The 15861-nt window shown below is 35.5% G+C and overlaps 1 protein-coding gene across 2 annotated transcripts in view; it reads right to left on the bottom strand.

Annotated features, from left to right (window-relative positions):
- HDAC9 (histone deacetylase 9) overlaps nt 1-15861 on the bottom strand; it is a 450604-nt gene that overhangs the window by 48856 nt on the left and 385887 nt on the right. For both annotated transcript variants that reach the window (XM_041466346.1, XM_041466340.1), the window contains one exon: nt 5657-5775. In XM_041466346.1, the coding sequence (XP_041322280.1) occupies nt 5657-5775 (119 nt within the window). The remainder of the gene's footprint in view (nt 1-5656; nt 5776-15861) is intronic.

Below are 15861 nucleotides of genomic sequence, written 5' to 3'. Positions count from 1 at the left end.
ATTCTAAGGATGCCAGCTATTTATAAGTCTCCTTTAAAGTCTTCCAGTGACAGCTGGTACACCATGCTAGATCATTTGTTTCAGCAATCAGTCATCTCTTTACTACAACTGTGCCCATTACTTCTGAATTTGTTTGTACCAAGATGCTAGGTATTTTAGCTTTTATAACATTTCATGTTACATTCAGAGATCTTTTTATCAAAACTCATTACTCTCAGTGGGAATTGGAACTGAAATGTGAAGGGCAAAGCAACAGGAAACCAACAGGCCCCCAAGTTCAACCTGGTTGCTCTTATTTGTATCCTGCAAAGTATCAGTTCCAGCCATGAGAAGAGATTCCTCACAGAAGAGCTGTTGGCTATGTGTAAGTCAGCAGTCTTTCTTATACATTAATTTCTACCACTTATGCTGACATATACTTTGGAAATACCAGGGCTCAAGAGAAGGAAAACTGTTAATAAGTTCAGCATTTTTTTCATTGGTCCCACTTGAATGAAGTGTATTACAACATAATGCAGCTTTTGATGGGTTAAGGGAGATATTGCAATTTTCTCAAATAAAAATATTACAAGTTGCAAATCAGCTTAGATAGAATCAGTCATATTTCAGGCACTGGATCAACTTGTCATTACAAATCTGGCGTAACAGAAGACAAATATTCCAACAGACAAAATATAATTTACTCTTTAAATGCCCACAGTGGTATCCTTTCCTACTGCTAATTGCTGATTCTGTTTTGCACTCTGGTGTCAAATAGCATCTCTGGAATAGGAGAGTAAAACAACAGGAAAACTCTAGTAAATCGTCGTAGCTCTTAACAAATGCAGTGCTTCAGGAAGTTTAGTACCTTGAAAAAGGTCTTCATTCTTTCCTGACACTTCTCTATTTACTTTATTCTTTTTATGGAATGGTCATGATTTAATGAGCAATTATGTAGAATATTTACTTGAACAGCAAAGTGATCTTAGTGGCTTTAGCAAGCATTATTCTAAGGGTTGTTCTATAAAACAAAGAGAAAGTACTTCACCTCAGGATAAAGTTACATGGAGACCTTCAGCCAGCAGAGCTAAATTTAAAAATAGTTCCCTTACTAGATCTAACAACTTGCAAATTTGTGATCAGATCTGACAGATCTTCTTCAGACTTGCTCACTACACAACAAATTGTGTGATATTACTATATATTTCAGCAGACAATGCAAAAATTAACAGTAAAATAAAGCACAAAATGTACCAATTCTATCTCCAGTAGTTCTATCTAAGAATCATCAGGATAACAGGAAAGAGTAGAGTCATACTCTTTAAGCATATCCTTACTATTCTAAATATAAAATTCCCTTTACTTCTTCTACCATTATTTTTCTTATATTTTATTGTCAATACAACTTTTATTACTCCAGTACAAAAAGTGAATTTGATAGAAATGTGTTTTGATAATAAGTGTTACATGGTGCTGGTATTTTGTGTTATCTTATGAAAAAAATTTCTAATAATAAAAAGAAACCATTGGACTAGTCAGGAACTGAGACATGTTTTCCTCTCACCTGATTACATTTTATAATAAAAACAAAGCACTTTTACAGTCTCTGATCTAAACAAAGAGATCCCAAACACATCAATAGTTACTCTGCATAAGAGATGTGTATGCGAGTTCCAGCTGCTGCACCCACCTTCACCGTACATCTCGGGGAACCACTTAGCCAAGCGACAGGGACAGAGCCATGCTAGTACTGAAGATAGACTTGACACTGCAAAAGGTATTCCTCTATTTCAGCTAATGAAGTTAAACTTGAGTCGCTACAGAAGGGGCACAGAAAGCAAAATCTAAGATAAGTTGCCTGAATATTCCTGACAGAACATAGCAGATATTAAAGAAGCTCCTGCGCAAGAGTTGGCACCTTTAACTGATGCAAGACCCTGGGCCAAGAGGACTAACAGTGAAATTTAACATGGTAATTGCCTCACTTTCTTCTCTTTGCTTTTTGATGTTAAACTTGGTGCAGTTCCCATAGCATAATGCCACAGGCAAGGCAGTGTCTGTGAGTAAAGATAATATTTTTAGCAGACAGAAAGTTTTTATTTGGAAAACAAAGTCCTTTTCTGACACAAACCCTTTTGAGGGGGGAAGACCTTCTTCAGGGCAAAGCGATTGTGAATTTAAAAGTATACCTGTTTCTAATTACGCTAGGTGGCCTTTCATCAGTGTTGTCAATAAAGCTTGCCTTTCCTTACTAAGATATTAGGAATGTAGCTTGTACCAAAGGACTGAGAACTTCCCAGCAGCAACAAGTTCTGCCATATGCCACCAGTCATATCAAATCTTTGAAGCCCTTTTTGTTCTTAAAATAGTATAAAATCCATCACAAAGTTTATGCACATGGGTTGAGTATAAATTTCAAGATGTGTATGTGTATGTAGGTGTATTATACAAGCACCTCTTGAAATCATAGCACATCATTAAGAGAGAGGATTGGCACAAAGAGCTAACATAAAGAAAAATGTGCCTATGAAATCCTCAAAGTTGGGGTTGAAACAAATGTTTTACTTAATGTTCATTTTCAATTCTACATTGCACCAAACAAATCTGTTTCACAGACAGGTAAAACTTAGTTAAATATTGCTTAGTTTAGTGAAAACTAATCAACAGATGAGGAGGAATTGCAAAGCCACTTTGTAAAAATAGGGAAAGTGATCTGAAAAGTGCAATAAGATAGGAAAGATTCAAACTTCTTCCCTTCCAATCTTTTTTTAAACACTATCTTTTTCTTTTTTTTTTTTAATGGGAAAAAGACCATTAGTGATTTCATTCCTTAATACAACTAGAGATAAATTAGGAAGTGAGATATCTCCAAGCTCTGCCATCGTCACTGATCTCAGTTGGCCAAATTCCGCTCTACAGCCTTCTAGAGGAGTTGAGAGTCACCTCACTGTGAGAAATCCTGACATGCACAACAGACTCACAGATTTAAAATCAGCTTTGTATATATATATATATATATATGATTATTTTGTTGCTGACATGTTTCTTTACTAATAAGAAACGGCAACTCCTCATTAAATAAGATTGTATGATAATATAGAAAAAAAATTCAAATTCTGAGTTAAAGCAGATTACAGTTTACATTTCTCAAACTGTGCAAATTACCAGACCATTTTTTGTTGAAGATAATTGCCTGCTATATGGTTACTCCAATTAGTTCAATCTACTATCTTCATCCAATGATTTTTACTTTATAACTTGGGTTGAATGATTGGTTAATAAATTTTAATTTTTTCTCTTAGATTGTACTCTGAGGGAAAGACATAAAAAATTCATTACCAAGTATCTAGTGGCTTCTAAATGCTCTTTAAGAGCAAGGTTAGTAGCTAAGGATCTATCTTCTCTCCTTTAACCTCAATCTTTATCTAATTTGTAAAGCTTGTATTAAATCATAGAAATCAGAAAATTCAATGTATTAAGTGCACACAAAGTACAAAGATTTATAAAGAAAGAATATTTACAGGTTCAGCTTTACTTCTTGGCAAACAATTCCTAATTATTGCATACCAATTATATTAAAATTTTGCACAAGTATCTATTTTAATGTTCAATATGAAAGTTTCCCTTTGGACCTTTTTTTTCTTAATAGAATGTTCATTTTCCTACATTCCACATATAGTATGTTATGTTCTAAAATAGAATGGTGGAATGTGGAGAATTTTGTTTTGAGGAAATAATAAATTCCTTTGCTCTGTAAAAATGGCTTTATTCATCCCTCAGGTGCATGATCATTATCTGACTCTATCCCAGCTTTTCTCTTAATTTAAACAAGAGCCACCTACACTGGCTTTTTTTTTTTTTTTTCTTTGTCTGTAAGCAAAAAATCACCTTTTTTTTGCTTACAGACACATATGCAGAAGTAGTGTGCAGCCTCTTATATTAGAAAATGTATTAAGATTTATTTTAAAAAGTTATGAAGAGCTAATTAATTAATTAATGAAAATTAACACTAATTCTAATGTCAGTTTTCCTTTGCTGCAATTTCTAGTTAAATTGTTGAAGTTGCTATGCCAAAATATTATATATGCCAAAGCATCTTGCATCCTTAAGGGACACACAGAATACCTTCTCAGCAGCTAAATACAGATAGCTATACAATGGTTCAACAAAATATCTAATTTAGTACCAGCTGAAAGTTCACCTCCCTGCCACACAAGCTCATGGGATGGTGCTGCTGACCAGGAACCACACATGGAAAAAAACCAGCGAGTAAATCACTCACCTCTTCCTGCAAAATGTTTTACTAAAAATCATAATACACAGGGAAATGATACTCAAACATGCACACTGCCTGCTATGTTTCTTTCCTCTCCAGTGTAGCCACTGCATTAAGCTGAAAAGCTGTGCTAAAACTCAGTATGTCTAACTTGCAGCCAGAGGGATATTCCATTTCCAGCCCATTTGTGCATTAGCACCTGTGTAAGCGTCTTTGGGTAGACCCCTGCACTGCTCTCTGCATTCTCCCTTTCCACAGCACACCCCTATGGACACTCACTCTGTTCCTCCATCACTTTCATTGGTATTCAGGGGAGCCTGTTTAGCATGCAGGGAAAATTAAAATAAAAAAATGCATATCTGCCCTGAACCTCCTGAGGTAAACAACAGCTTTGGTCTATTGATCTGTAACAAAAGGCAGAAGTTAGAAGGACAAAATCCTCTGAACTAGAGTCCATTTCTCCTGTGTTTTAAATGCCATTAAGTCTCATTGACTTCTCCAGACTTTTCCCAAGGCATTTACCATTAGCAGCAGAGGTCCACATTTAATAATGGCTGAAGTGATATTATAGACTGAATACATGGAATAAAAGTAGATATACTGAGGAAAATTATTCACAGCATTGCATTAGGAAGCCATTTTGTGTTGCCTCATGTAAAGCAATTGATATAAAGCAATGTTACAATGCACATTCTGTAGAGAGAGTTACTACATCACCCAGCCTTGCTTAACATCCCAGGCTCAGAATCAGTTTGGCCACAATGTCTGGTAAGACCTAGGGATTTTGGAGTGCTACAAATGAGATGTGTCAGGCAGACCTGTCTTTCAGAAAGTATTAAATCTCTGCCATAAGCACACATTTTGAAAGACTGAAATGGACATACAAATATTGAGACCCAGAAGAGTAGTACTTTAGAAAAATTTGGCCTTCATAAACACTGATGTAATTCAGGATTAATGCCATGGAGCTGAAAAGATTACAATAACAAAAGAGCAATATGAGATTGGATTTAGGCATCCAAAGTCTAAAATCTCCAATATATATTTAAATAGAAGTAACTTACTCCAGCATTTGGAAATTGGGGCCTATTGAAAAGCATGAAACCTCTAAAATGTTATTTGAATGCCAGAAAAGTAATACCTTAGAAAGTCAACACAAAAATGCCAAGAGGAACAAAAAGGAGTGAGCCAGGAACTCTAACATGTTTGCTTCCATCCTATCCATGAGTTGGGCAAGTACTGCAGTTCTCCAGGCATCTCTGGGTATTAACTGCTGGACAGTCCCTGCCCTCAGTGACACAGCTGTCATCTCACAAAACAGAAACATAGATGTGAACTGGATTTATATTCCTGACTAGGAAAAATACCAACTCAGAAACACGTGCCAATGGCAATACCTACATTTAGCTGTGACTTTGTACCCGCCCAGCGGAGGGTCGTGGCCTTCCACAGCATCGAATCCGGCTGACACCAGGACAATTTCAGGATCAAACTCATTGGCAGCTGGCATAATCACAGTCCTGTGGAATGCAAAAAACCCAATGTGAAAAAATTAAAAGAACTTCCATCTTCATTATATAAATTGTCACAATCAGAAAAAACCCACAACACAAGATATTTTATTTTCGTTAAACTTATCTCCATGGTAGCTGTTCAAGTCCAAGGCTTCAATGAATTTCTTTCTATAATCACTCTTTTTTTCTTTTGTATGACTGAGAAAAAAAAGGCAGGTACATGTGAAAGCCTCTAATATTACTTACACATCTGTGTCTGTTTTATCCTGCTGCCTATAAAAAGCTGCCTCTTCCAGGGAAGTGACTAATGGTTTACAGAGAGCTCTCAAAGCCTGACTGGAAACCCGGACTGCTCCAGTTAGTGTGAACTTGGTGTAAATTTGAACTATAAATTTCTTTTGGGAAAATGTTTGCTTTCCAAACTTTTTTTTTTTTTACTCCTTAACATTTTTAAATGTTTGTCGAGGTGGGGGGTGACTCTAGCAAAGGAAAAACATGAAATTCCCTTAATCAAATCCAGACTATGTTGTCAAGCCTTTCCAAGGTCAAGCACAACAGGAATGTGACAACCACAAACTAGTGACAGCAACCCCTGCTGGTGTCAGGAAGATAATTCAGCCCTTTACAGTCACAAAGATTCCACTTTTTTAACCCCTTCCTTGACAAACTTATATGTGGATATTTTATCACTTGGATTTTGCCCTTCGCCAATCTGAAAGCCTGAAAGCTGTATTGAAGGAGAAGATAAGCCCCTTTGCTCTGCACTTGCAGATGTGTTCTTTCAGGCTGACTCCAAAGGGAAGGAGTAAGGATGCCTTTTGCACTAGTTTGAGAAACACTGAGCCTGTAATGGCTGTACTAAATCAGGGGGACATGGCTAACATTAAAAGGCAAATACATATATGAATGTTCTAGAAAACTAACTCTAGAAAACCCCAATTGGTCTACACTGGTCAGAATGTGAAGATTAATTTTGTGCATGTGTAATGCTATTTGTTTAAGTTCAATGTTTATTGTTTATTGGATAAACAACTTAGTCCAAAGAAACCATATTTTTGTTGAAAGGTTTAGGTTTTCTGCAGGAAAAAGACACATTAATGATATTAACAATTCTCTAGGTTTTTCTTTAATTTAGTTCTTGATCTATGCATTATAAACTTTATTTTGTTTTGTTAGCCTATTCTTAATTTTAGTATTAGGAAAATGTTCATTTTACTTGTTAATCACAAAAAAAGAGAATTCAGATGAAGCAAAAAGTCTTTGTCAGAGCATGCATCATTTCAATGAATACAGTTCTACATTAAAAAAAGGATAGAGATCACCTAAAAATTTTTTGGTGGTTTTGCTGAAAAAAATTTTTTTTTGGTGATTTTGCTGGAATTGCACCACAAATATCTACAGGCAAAGTGATATAAATTGTGAAATATTCCTTTTTTTGCAAGTTATTAGTAGGCCTCTGCTGAAATATGGATCCAATATTGAGCATTGCACTTCAAGAAGGACCTAGACCAACTGGAGAGATCAAAAGTGAAGAAAAAACTTTTAAAAAACATAACTTAAGTGGATAAATAACATAACTATAATTACTTGATTTGCATAACATGGGAGCAAACATGATAAAAGTGCACGAATATGTAAGTCATTGCAAGAGGAAAGAAATAACCTGTTCTGTACCCTGTGGACAGGACCTGAAGCAGCTGCAGCAGGAAACATGTACTTCAGAGACCAGAACAAACTTTTAAATACTAAGGATAAATAATAATATAAATAAAATGCTTAAGAAAATTGGAGACTCTCTATCTCTTGGACTTTTTAATAATGTATTTGTTTCAGCTATTTTTTATTATTTATTATTTATTTTTTATAATAGCTGAAACAAATATCCACCAAGGTTGCTATAGGTTCGAGCTGACATGCCCTGGAGGCAGGCAGTCAATCACTCCTCCTCTGGGCTTTTTTTCCTATTGTTCCACGATGTAGAACTCTCTAACACACAAAGTACACATATGAATACTTACATTAGACATTACAGTGACCAAGCTTTTGCAGGCTAATTTCCACAAAGCTAGGGAACAATATCAGGAATAAAGGTCTCCTATGCAGCGTCTTATCTTATGTACATACCTTCTGATACTCTAATTACAAATTCATTGTCTGAAGCAACACATACTTCCCAAACTTCCCCACGTCTGCAACACATGTGGCATGGATCCTGATCACTGATGAGGACTGTGGTTGATAAACAATCTTGATCTGTCCCCATAGCACTATACATCTTATAGACTGAAAGAAGGAGGGATCCTATGAAGAACCCTCCCTATCTGCAGCCACTTGAGCTTTTGCCCTCCTCCTCTCCATTCATATTTCCTCAAATTCAAGTCAGGCTCTGCTTTTTATTTCTTCATGTCAAAGTGGCAGCACCACAGAGTACAGCACAGACTAAGCTCAGGAGTCAGACAATGGAGTGTGTTCAGTGCAGAGAAGCTCTGCAAGCTCAAGTTGCTGAGCAGTAACAAGCCTCACCAGTCTAACACACAAAGAAATTTTTGAGAGTCTTATAATTTGGAACATTGGGAAAATCTACCACACTTCCACCACATTTCAAGATCTTGCTCTTAAGCGTAAAGATGTCAGCACATTTTTTAATAACAATGGGGCAAAACAGTGCATTTGACCCTTAATCTCATTCATAGAAGCAGCAAAAATTGTTTAGACAGTTTATTCAATTTTTTGTCAAATAAATATGTCTGACACTAAAACCGACAGCCATACTGAGTAGCAATAGGAAAATTATTAAATAGTGAAAGCAAGGTCTTTTGACACAAAGAACAGGAATAGCTATTAACACCATCTTTAATAGTGCTGAACAGGAAATAGTAGCATATTCATAAATCTCTACAGAAATGATATATAGGAATCTCAGGTCAAGACTGAGAAGACTATAACGCAAATAACTGGAGGTGACATTTAGAATTCAGTGTTCTGTTAATGCTTTCAGTATTACCTGAATTCACTTTACCAAAATAATAGCTAAGAGGGTTTTTTTTCTGAAAGAAATAATATTTTCTTTTAAAAATGTACACAGTGTCTGTTACATTTCACCAGAAAAATAGCACCCTACTTTTTCTGTATTATTGTCTCATAAACTAAGACATAACTAAGACATAACTTTGCTACTGCAACTTTCCACACTATGTACCAGAAGAGCTAACCCGTATGCCCTGTGTTATTTCTTTTTTATCCTCCATAGTATTGAGGAAAGTGGAATTTCAGAGTTCATCCATCTTATACTGTTCATCATTTAATACAGAAGAACCTCTATGGACTTTTCTTTTTGAAAGATATCATGGAAAACTAAAAAAAAAAAAAAAAAAATAATAAAAAGAAAATTATAAAAATCTCTGTACTGGAACAGTAAGCTTGACTCCTCTCTTAAACATCTCAGTGTCCCTGGTCCTCATTACAGGAGTCAAGGCTATGGTTTGGTCTTTCAAAAAGATGACAGCCACAAGTCTCTCAATTGCAAAGACCACATAGGCCTTTGGTTCCTAAATTTCTAATCCAGTCTTCTACATTAATCTACAGACATTTAGGTGGTTACTCTTTTGAATAAATTCTATGATAGATCCATTCAAAAAAGAGAAACTTAACATCTGGAAAACAGCATTTTGGTTTGGAGTTTATGTAGGTAGGACATCTGTAATGTTTGTCTGGAATGTTTGTCTTGTTTTGTGGCAAGAAACACACATGAAAATTCTTTCACAAAAATGACAGATACTTTCCTATCCTATGAAGTTCTATAAGGAATGATACACACACACATTTTTAAATATAGTCTTAATTTCACCAGGACATACATAAAACCTTTTGTCATTTGTCACCGCTCAGGCTTTAGCACCTTCATATGAGTGAGTATCTGTCTTTAAGAAAATCACAGAATCATAGAACCATAGTATAGCTTGGGTTGGAAGGGACTTTTAAAGATCATCTAGCCCACCCAGCCTGCCACGGGCAGGGGCAAAAAATGTTTTGAGCTTGGTAGTTGTAAGGAAAGCCTACAGAAAGCAACATGATTATTTCTCCCTTGCAAACAATCTTTTCCTACCTCAGGATTGTTGGACAGGCAGGTTCCTGATCCTTCACTATCTCTTGGGAGCACAGAATTATCAGAGCCTGTATCTTGCATGTTTTCTATCTCTTCTATATTCTGGAGGGCACAGCAAGTAGTAAACAGGAGGAATCATACACTGGCTGCTTCCTCAGGAGCTCCTGTAATCACATTACTTCCCTTCTCAGCTGCCTAAGAAGAGAATCCTCTGAATCTGATCATAACAGAAAATATGATGGGGTGTTTTTTTTTTTTTTTTAAAGCAGACAAATAATATTGGTCATACACTAATACATATTAATGTGAACCTTCCCAGATTCCTCAGAGTAGCTCTATGCTCAGAAGTTAGGCTGCAGCTGGCAGGATTTGTTACGGTGCAAAGGGTCAAAATTCTACTCACCAGAAATCTTTGCAAGGGTGCACCAGCAGCCTGCATTCAGACCCTGCTAGGAACACTGATTATCATATGCCCAGCAGGAGTAAGAAATATGATTTGACTTCTGGCCATGGGTCACCAGACAGGTACAGACTGGGGACTGGCAGGCCATCACTTCTTTTTGAAGCCAGTCAGGCTCCAGAGCTTATCAGCAAACTGAACTTAATGCTAGGATCCTTTTCTGACAAAAAAAGCAGCTTTTGTCAGAAGAGAAATAGATTTTATTCTTCTGCTATGACTCACACTCTCCTCCACTTCCTTCTCCAAAGAAAATAAAACACATAAAAGTGATATTTATTTTCTGTGATCTGAATCATATAGAAGCATAAATATTTGGTATACCATAATCACCTAATGATGACAGCAGAGTTACAGGGGCATCTTGTCTGGCTGACTGTTTCCTTCTTTTCTCATTCATTTTCATTAATAAACATGTCAAAACCTGAAAGCTTGAGCAGCTGCATCGCAGAAGTTATTTATCTAAACTTTGCAGTTAGAGTGAAACTGTGTCTTCCAGAACAACGTAATGCAGATTCTTCTTTCAGTCTGATGGTACTGGGAACAGAGCATGTATCTGGGAAGCTAAAAAGATTTCTTTTTGTCAGACTAGGGAGATTTCCCCAAAGAATTAATATGTTCCATTTGGGTATGCTGCTGGCTGCAGAGAAGCCAAGGGATGGCTTCCAGTTGGGTGTAATTCTAGAGAAAACATCAGGCATGTGATCTTCCCCTCCCCACCAATCTGAACATCAGATGCAAGACATTAAAGTGATTCTACCAAGGGACTCTGTTTCTTTTATTCTATTCTATTTTTGTACATTCAAAGCACATGGCTAGGATGCTACCAAACATTTGTTCTCCCAGAAGAGATTGCAGAGAAGTACCCAAAGCAGAAACAACTCTCTAAGCACCACAACACAGAGCTGGAAATCTCCAAAGAAAGCTAAACTTATGCAAATAGCTACAATTCTTTTGCTGTGTTAGTTTAAAAAGGAAACAAGCAGGAATAACAGTGCAGGACAATAATTTATGTAACAGAAAAATAATCCGTGCTGTTCTAAAACTGCAGATTGGAATTGCTGAGTAACATAAATTATTTGCTCATTCCCTAAAATCCTCCAGTGCTTTTATTCAGTGATCTCAAAGTACTTTGAGAACACTGAAAAATAGAAAGGTTCATATCTTCAGCTGGGATAAATCAGTATAGCTGTTTCTGATTGCATACTCCTCTAAAGAGGCATTTCTTTACCCACGTCACACATGAATCAGCTAAAACTAAAAGCTGGTAAAAGCCTTGAATAAATTACCCAGTTGTCTCTTGAAAAACCTTGAGAGAAAATGCAGAAGACTCTAAAGTCCATAACTTCTACAAGTGGGGAAGAAAACTATAAATGCACAATTATTTGTTCAGTTATACCAGACTGATATTTTGAAAGAATATAGATATCTACAATGCATTAGTGCTATTGTGGTGGGGATTTAGCCACCAATTGGAGACTCAGTCTGCTGTTTGAAAGATTGTAGGTCTGCCTACAGTTTCTCAGTATCACATCATGTAAATAAAATAGTATACCAATCAATCACCATGTTGTCCTACCTTAAAATTACAGAAGGCAAAGTTGCTGAATGTTCCCTGATAAAAACAGATCAGAAAGCATTTAAAGGATTGCCCCTATAGGTGTATGGAACGTACAGTATCTATTATTTTTACGTGTTGTTTGCACATGTTTTAATATAACACAGTATCAAGTAATGTCTGTTCTCACAGAAAGCTACATAGAATTTCTGTACAACTCATGCCTAATACTTTTTTCTGCATCAATTGACTCCATAGTAGTGTCTCTCACTAAAATTTTGGCTTAATTTCACAACATTCCTTTGTGCCAGTTCTGTTGTCAGCCCAAGTTCATCAAGGCCAAACTTGAGAACATTCCCCCAAAACTCCTTGATGATTATCATCTGGCCATCAGCTTTGTCCTGGATTTATCCTCGAAGGCATACCAAAATTCTGCCAATTTTATCTGCATTAGTTTAAGACATATATTTTACAGAAGTTTTATCTTTACAGCCTTTATTTTCATATGTTTTCTTTTATTCTTCTATCTTTTTTAATAATTGTATTTCTTCCCTATTTCTTTTTTAAGAACAGTCAACATTCCTGTCCTTACTTTTATTTTATAGTTACCTTACTTGTTGTCTGGAGATACAAAATATATTTTTCTTTATTTTTTTCAAGGGGCAAAAGGTACCACATCAATACAAAGTCCTCAGTACTGTACAGCATGTTCATGTCACTGGGATTTGCATATGCTTTTGAATTTAATCACATGCCAAAATGTTTAAAGGCTAAAGGTCTTCCATGGACGCACCCATTTAAAGATCATTTATAAATTTAGCGATTTTAAATGCTATAATTGTAGGAGTATCTAAGTGCCACTGATCAAAAAGTTTTAGAAGCACCAGTTTTTTTGGGTTTTTTTCTTGCTTGCTTGCTTGCTTGCTTTCTTGCATTTTTTAAAGACATTTTCAGAGCCTAAGGCTACTATTTGTGGGTGCCTTTTTAAATGAATAATTATTTTGGCATCCTTCACGTAACCTTCCTGAATTCTTGCAGCTAGAACTGCAAGATCTTATGCAGTCAAAAAGTATATGATATATTGTCTAAAATATCTGCTTACCCTTCTATTTTTTTTAATTTAGAAAAGTGGATTCAATGTAATTATAAGGATTCTTCTACATTTGATCTATAATATGGCTCAGTCAGAGCCTCTAAACTAGTATAAAAAGGACTAAAATAAGGAAAAGTTAACAGACAGAAAAACTATGAAAACTATTACTTTGTGTTTTCCAGAAAGCACTTAAAATTTAATAGCATAGTCAAGTAAAATTATCCAACTTCTTGAAACATGGGCAAAAGCTTATCTACATGTACTATGCAAGTTCATGTCCAGATTCAAAACAGAGCAAAATTCAAAGTCAAGTGGTAATAGGTAAAGGGATTGGCTAAAGATCATGGTAAACGAGCTTGTTCAAAAATCATGGGCCTAAGCATGTCTCAAATGAATACAGCTTTAAAGAAAAGGTTAGATTAAAAGGCAAGTTTGCAAGTATCAAAGGAAAGCTTACAAATATAAAGCCTTCTATGGAAATATAGGCCAAGATAATACCAACAGCAGCAGGACACAGAACACTTTTACCCTGAAAAACAGAGTTCAGAAAATCTGCATTTTCTATTAAATATTTCTCTGTCTTCTCAGACTCTTGTGGAAGCACTTACATGACAAAAAAAACCCCAAAAAAACAAAACACAAAAACCAACCAACCAAACAAACAAATAAAAAAAGACCCAAACCCCCCACCCCCCCAAAAAACAAAAAAACCCACATACACAAAAAAAACCCCAAAACAAAAAATCTTTTAGTTACTTCTCAGATCTCAAATAAAACTGGTTGGTAACATGCCATTCTTGTGAACAATTTGTTTACTAAATTCCAGTTGTTAGCTAAAGGACTGATGTGGCTTCCAAGAGCTGCACAACTGAAGATGATATATGAGACAGAGGAAGTAGAGATTTAATTTGCAAGACAGAGTTTAAAATAAAACACAGAATAACCTAAAATAGTATAAATAGTATCTCCAACACTGAGAAAGCAAAATGCTATAAATATGGAATTCCACCATTTAAAGCCAATTATTTTTCTATCAAAGCCATTCTAACTTATATGGGAAATGGTACTGACACATGCATATACACTGCCAAATTTTACCACCAAGTATTGTTTAGGATATCATTTAGCTTTCGTGGTGTAACATGTTTCTGCCAGAAAAATCAATTCAACGCTCATTACTCTGTTCTGTGGAAGAAAAAGAAAGTAAATAACTAGAAGCTTTTCTGCCATAAATATAATAACCACATTTAGGGGTACCTCTTCTGTTTTAAAATTTGTATAATTGTTTAGAAAACATACTACATTCTTATCAAGGCTGAAAATACTACAGTATTTTCTATAACAAAATAACTATCAGTTTTGCCTTTTGACTAAGTAATTTGTCTCAGCAGTATTTTATCATAAAAGACTTGGCTTGAAATGTTAGCAAAATAAACTAATAATCCTTCTAAAACAGTTCACTGCTGCCAGTAATCTCAATAAGATTGCTCATAAGAAAGTGCTGTAGTATCAGAAATACTTAAATACAGAGGTAAAAACTTGCCTTGATGTGTCACATTTCACAAAATAAATGACAGCATGACATAACCTCCAAGAAACTTCTTACATCTACAGAAAAGCTCATTATTTTGAGAATATTCTACATTTCAGTATACAGTACTTGAAATTTTTGAAATTACTTAGCCCTCTAAGAATAGTAGAAGAGAAAGGAAAGTCTAGTGCCTATTTTACTGACATTCCACAGGAATTGTAGAATTGGGGAAAATAAGGTGCTGTTTTGAAAAAATTAAAAGAAGAAGGCTCTAGAGTATGAGTTTGTCTCTACACTCCTTGCTGGGGGTATAGCATACACTTCGATGCACAGCAGGAAGAAAGAACATACACTACCTAAAATTTACTTTTCATGATTATACAACAGCTTAGTTTGCAATGCCAACAATCTCATGTCACCACAAATTATTATTACTTGACAATTGTAAAGTAGTTTTCAGCTCTTGCAAAAGTGAGATGTGGAAGAAAGGGAGGGAAAGAAAGGTAAATCTTATTTAAAAATGCCTGGACAGAAGAACTGGAGTGGTTGTGTTTTTCAGGAGAGGAATAGGTTGAGTGGATAAAAAGACACAGAGATCCCCTGGAAAAAGCACTTTCACCAAGAAATTTTCTTAATTTCTGAAAAGTGCATTTAAATGAAAAGAAAAAAAAAACATTATCCAGAAATCAAATTATTTATCAAGGTCATAGCCATTTGAAAAACGATAATTTTCCACCTGCTGTATTCATCAACATGGTTGTGAATAAAAAGTACATGAAGTTGTCTTGATTTTTTTCTCAGAGTTCTCTACATACTTTCTCATACAGATGCTTTCTTGCTCTGTCTTATATTTTCTTCCATATACTTATAACTACTTTTAATGGTATTTTCTCTCTGGTTCTATAGTTTATCATTAAGCAGGAAATTCACAATTGTCTGGATAGCAACTGCCATTTTAGTCTGTATTGTCACTTTTCCTTTTAAGTAATATTATTCAGAAAATTGTTCATATGACTAGTATTTTTCTGATGTTCTGAAGGGACAATGCGGACATGTGTTATTTCCTCCTGTTTTTTGCTGAAGAACAACATACACTGGTAGACAAGGAACATATAGACATTTTCTTACACCCAAACCAAATTAACCAACAAGAAGTGCCCCTGATCTTAATTGATACTACAGGCAGGATATTGATGCTACAGGCAGCACCAGCATTCACCACTTCTGTATAAGTAAACACAGGTATGTTTGTCTGCTTTGTGCTTGCCAGAGCCTTGTCATTGGAGCTGGGGCCACTTTGGACCAACTCATTAGTCAAACTCATTTGGACCAACTCAATATATCTAGC

Source organism: Pyrgilauda ruficollis, unplaced genomic scaffold (assembly GCF_017590135.1).
Source record: "Pyrgilauda ruficollis isolate IOZ18807 unplaced genomic scaffold, ASM1759013v1 scaffold2, whole genome shotgun sequence".
Classification (NCBI taxonomy): Eukaryota; Metazoa; Chordata; class Aves; order Passeriformes; family Passeridae; genus Pyrgilauda; species Pyrgilauda ruficollis.
This window is presented reverse-complemented; position numbering and strand designations above follow the sequence as displayed.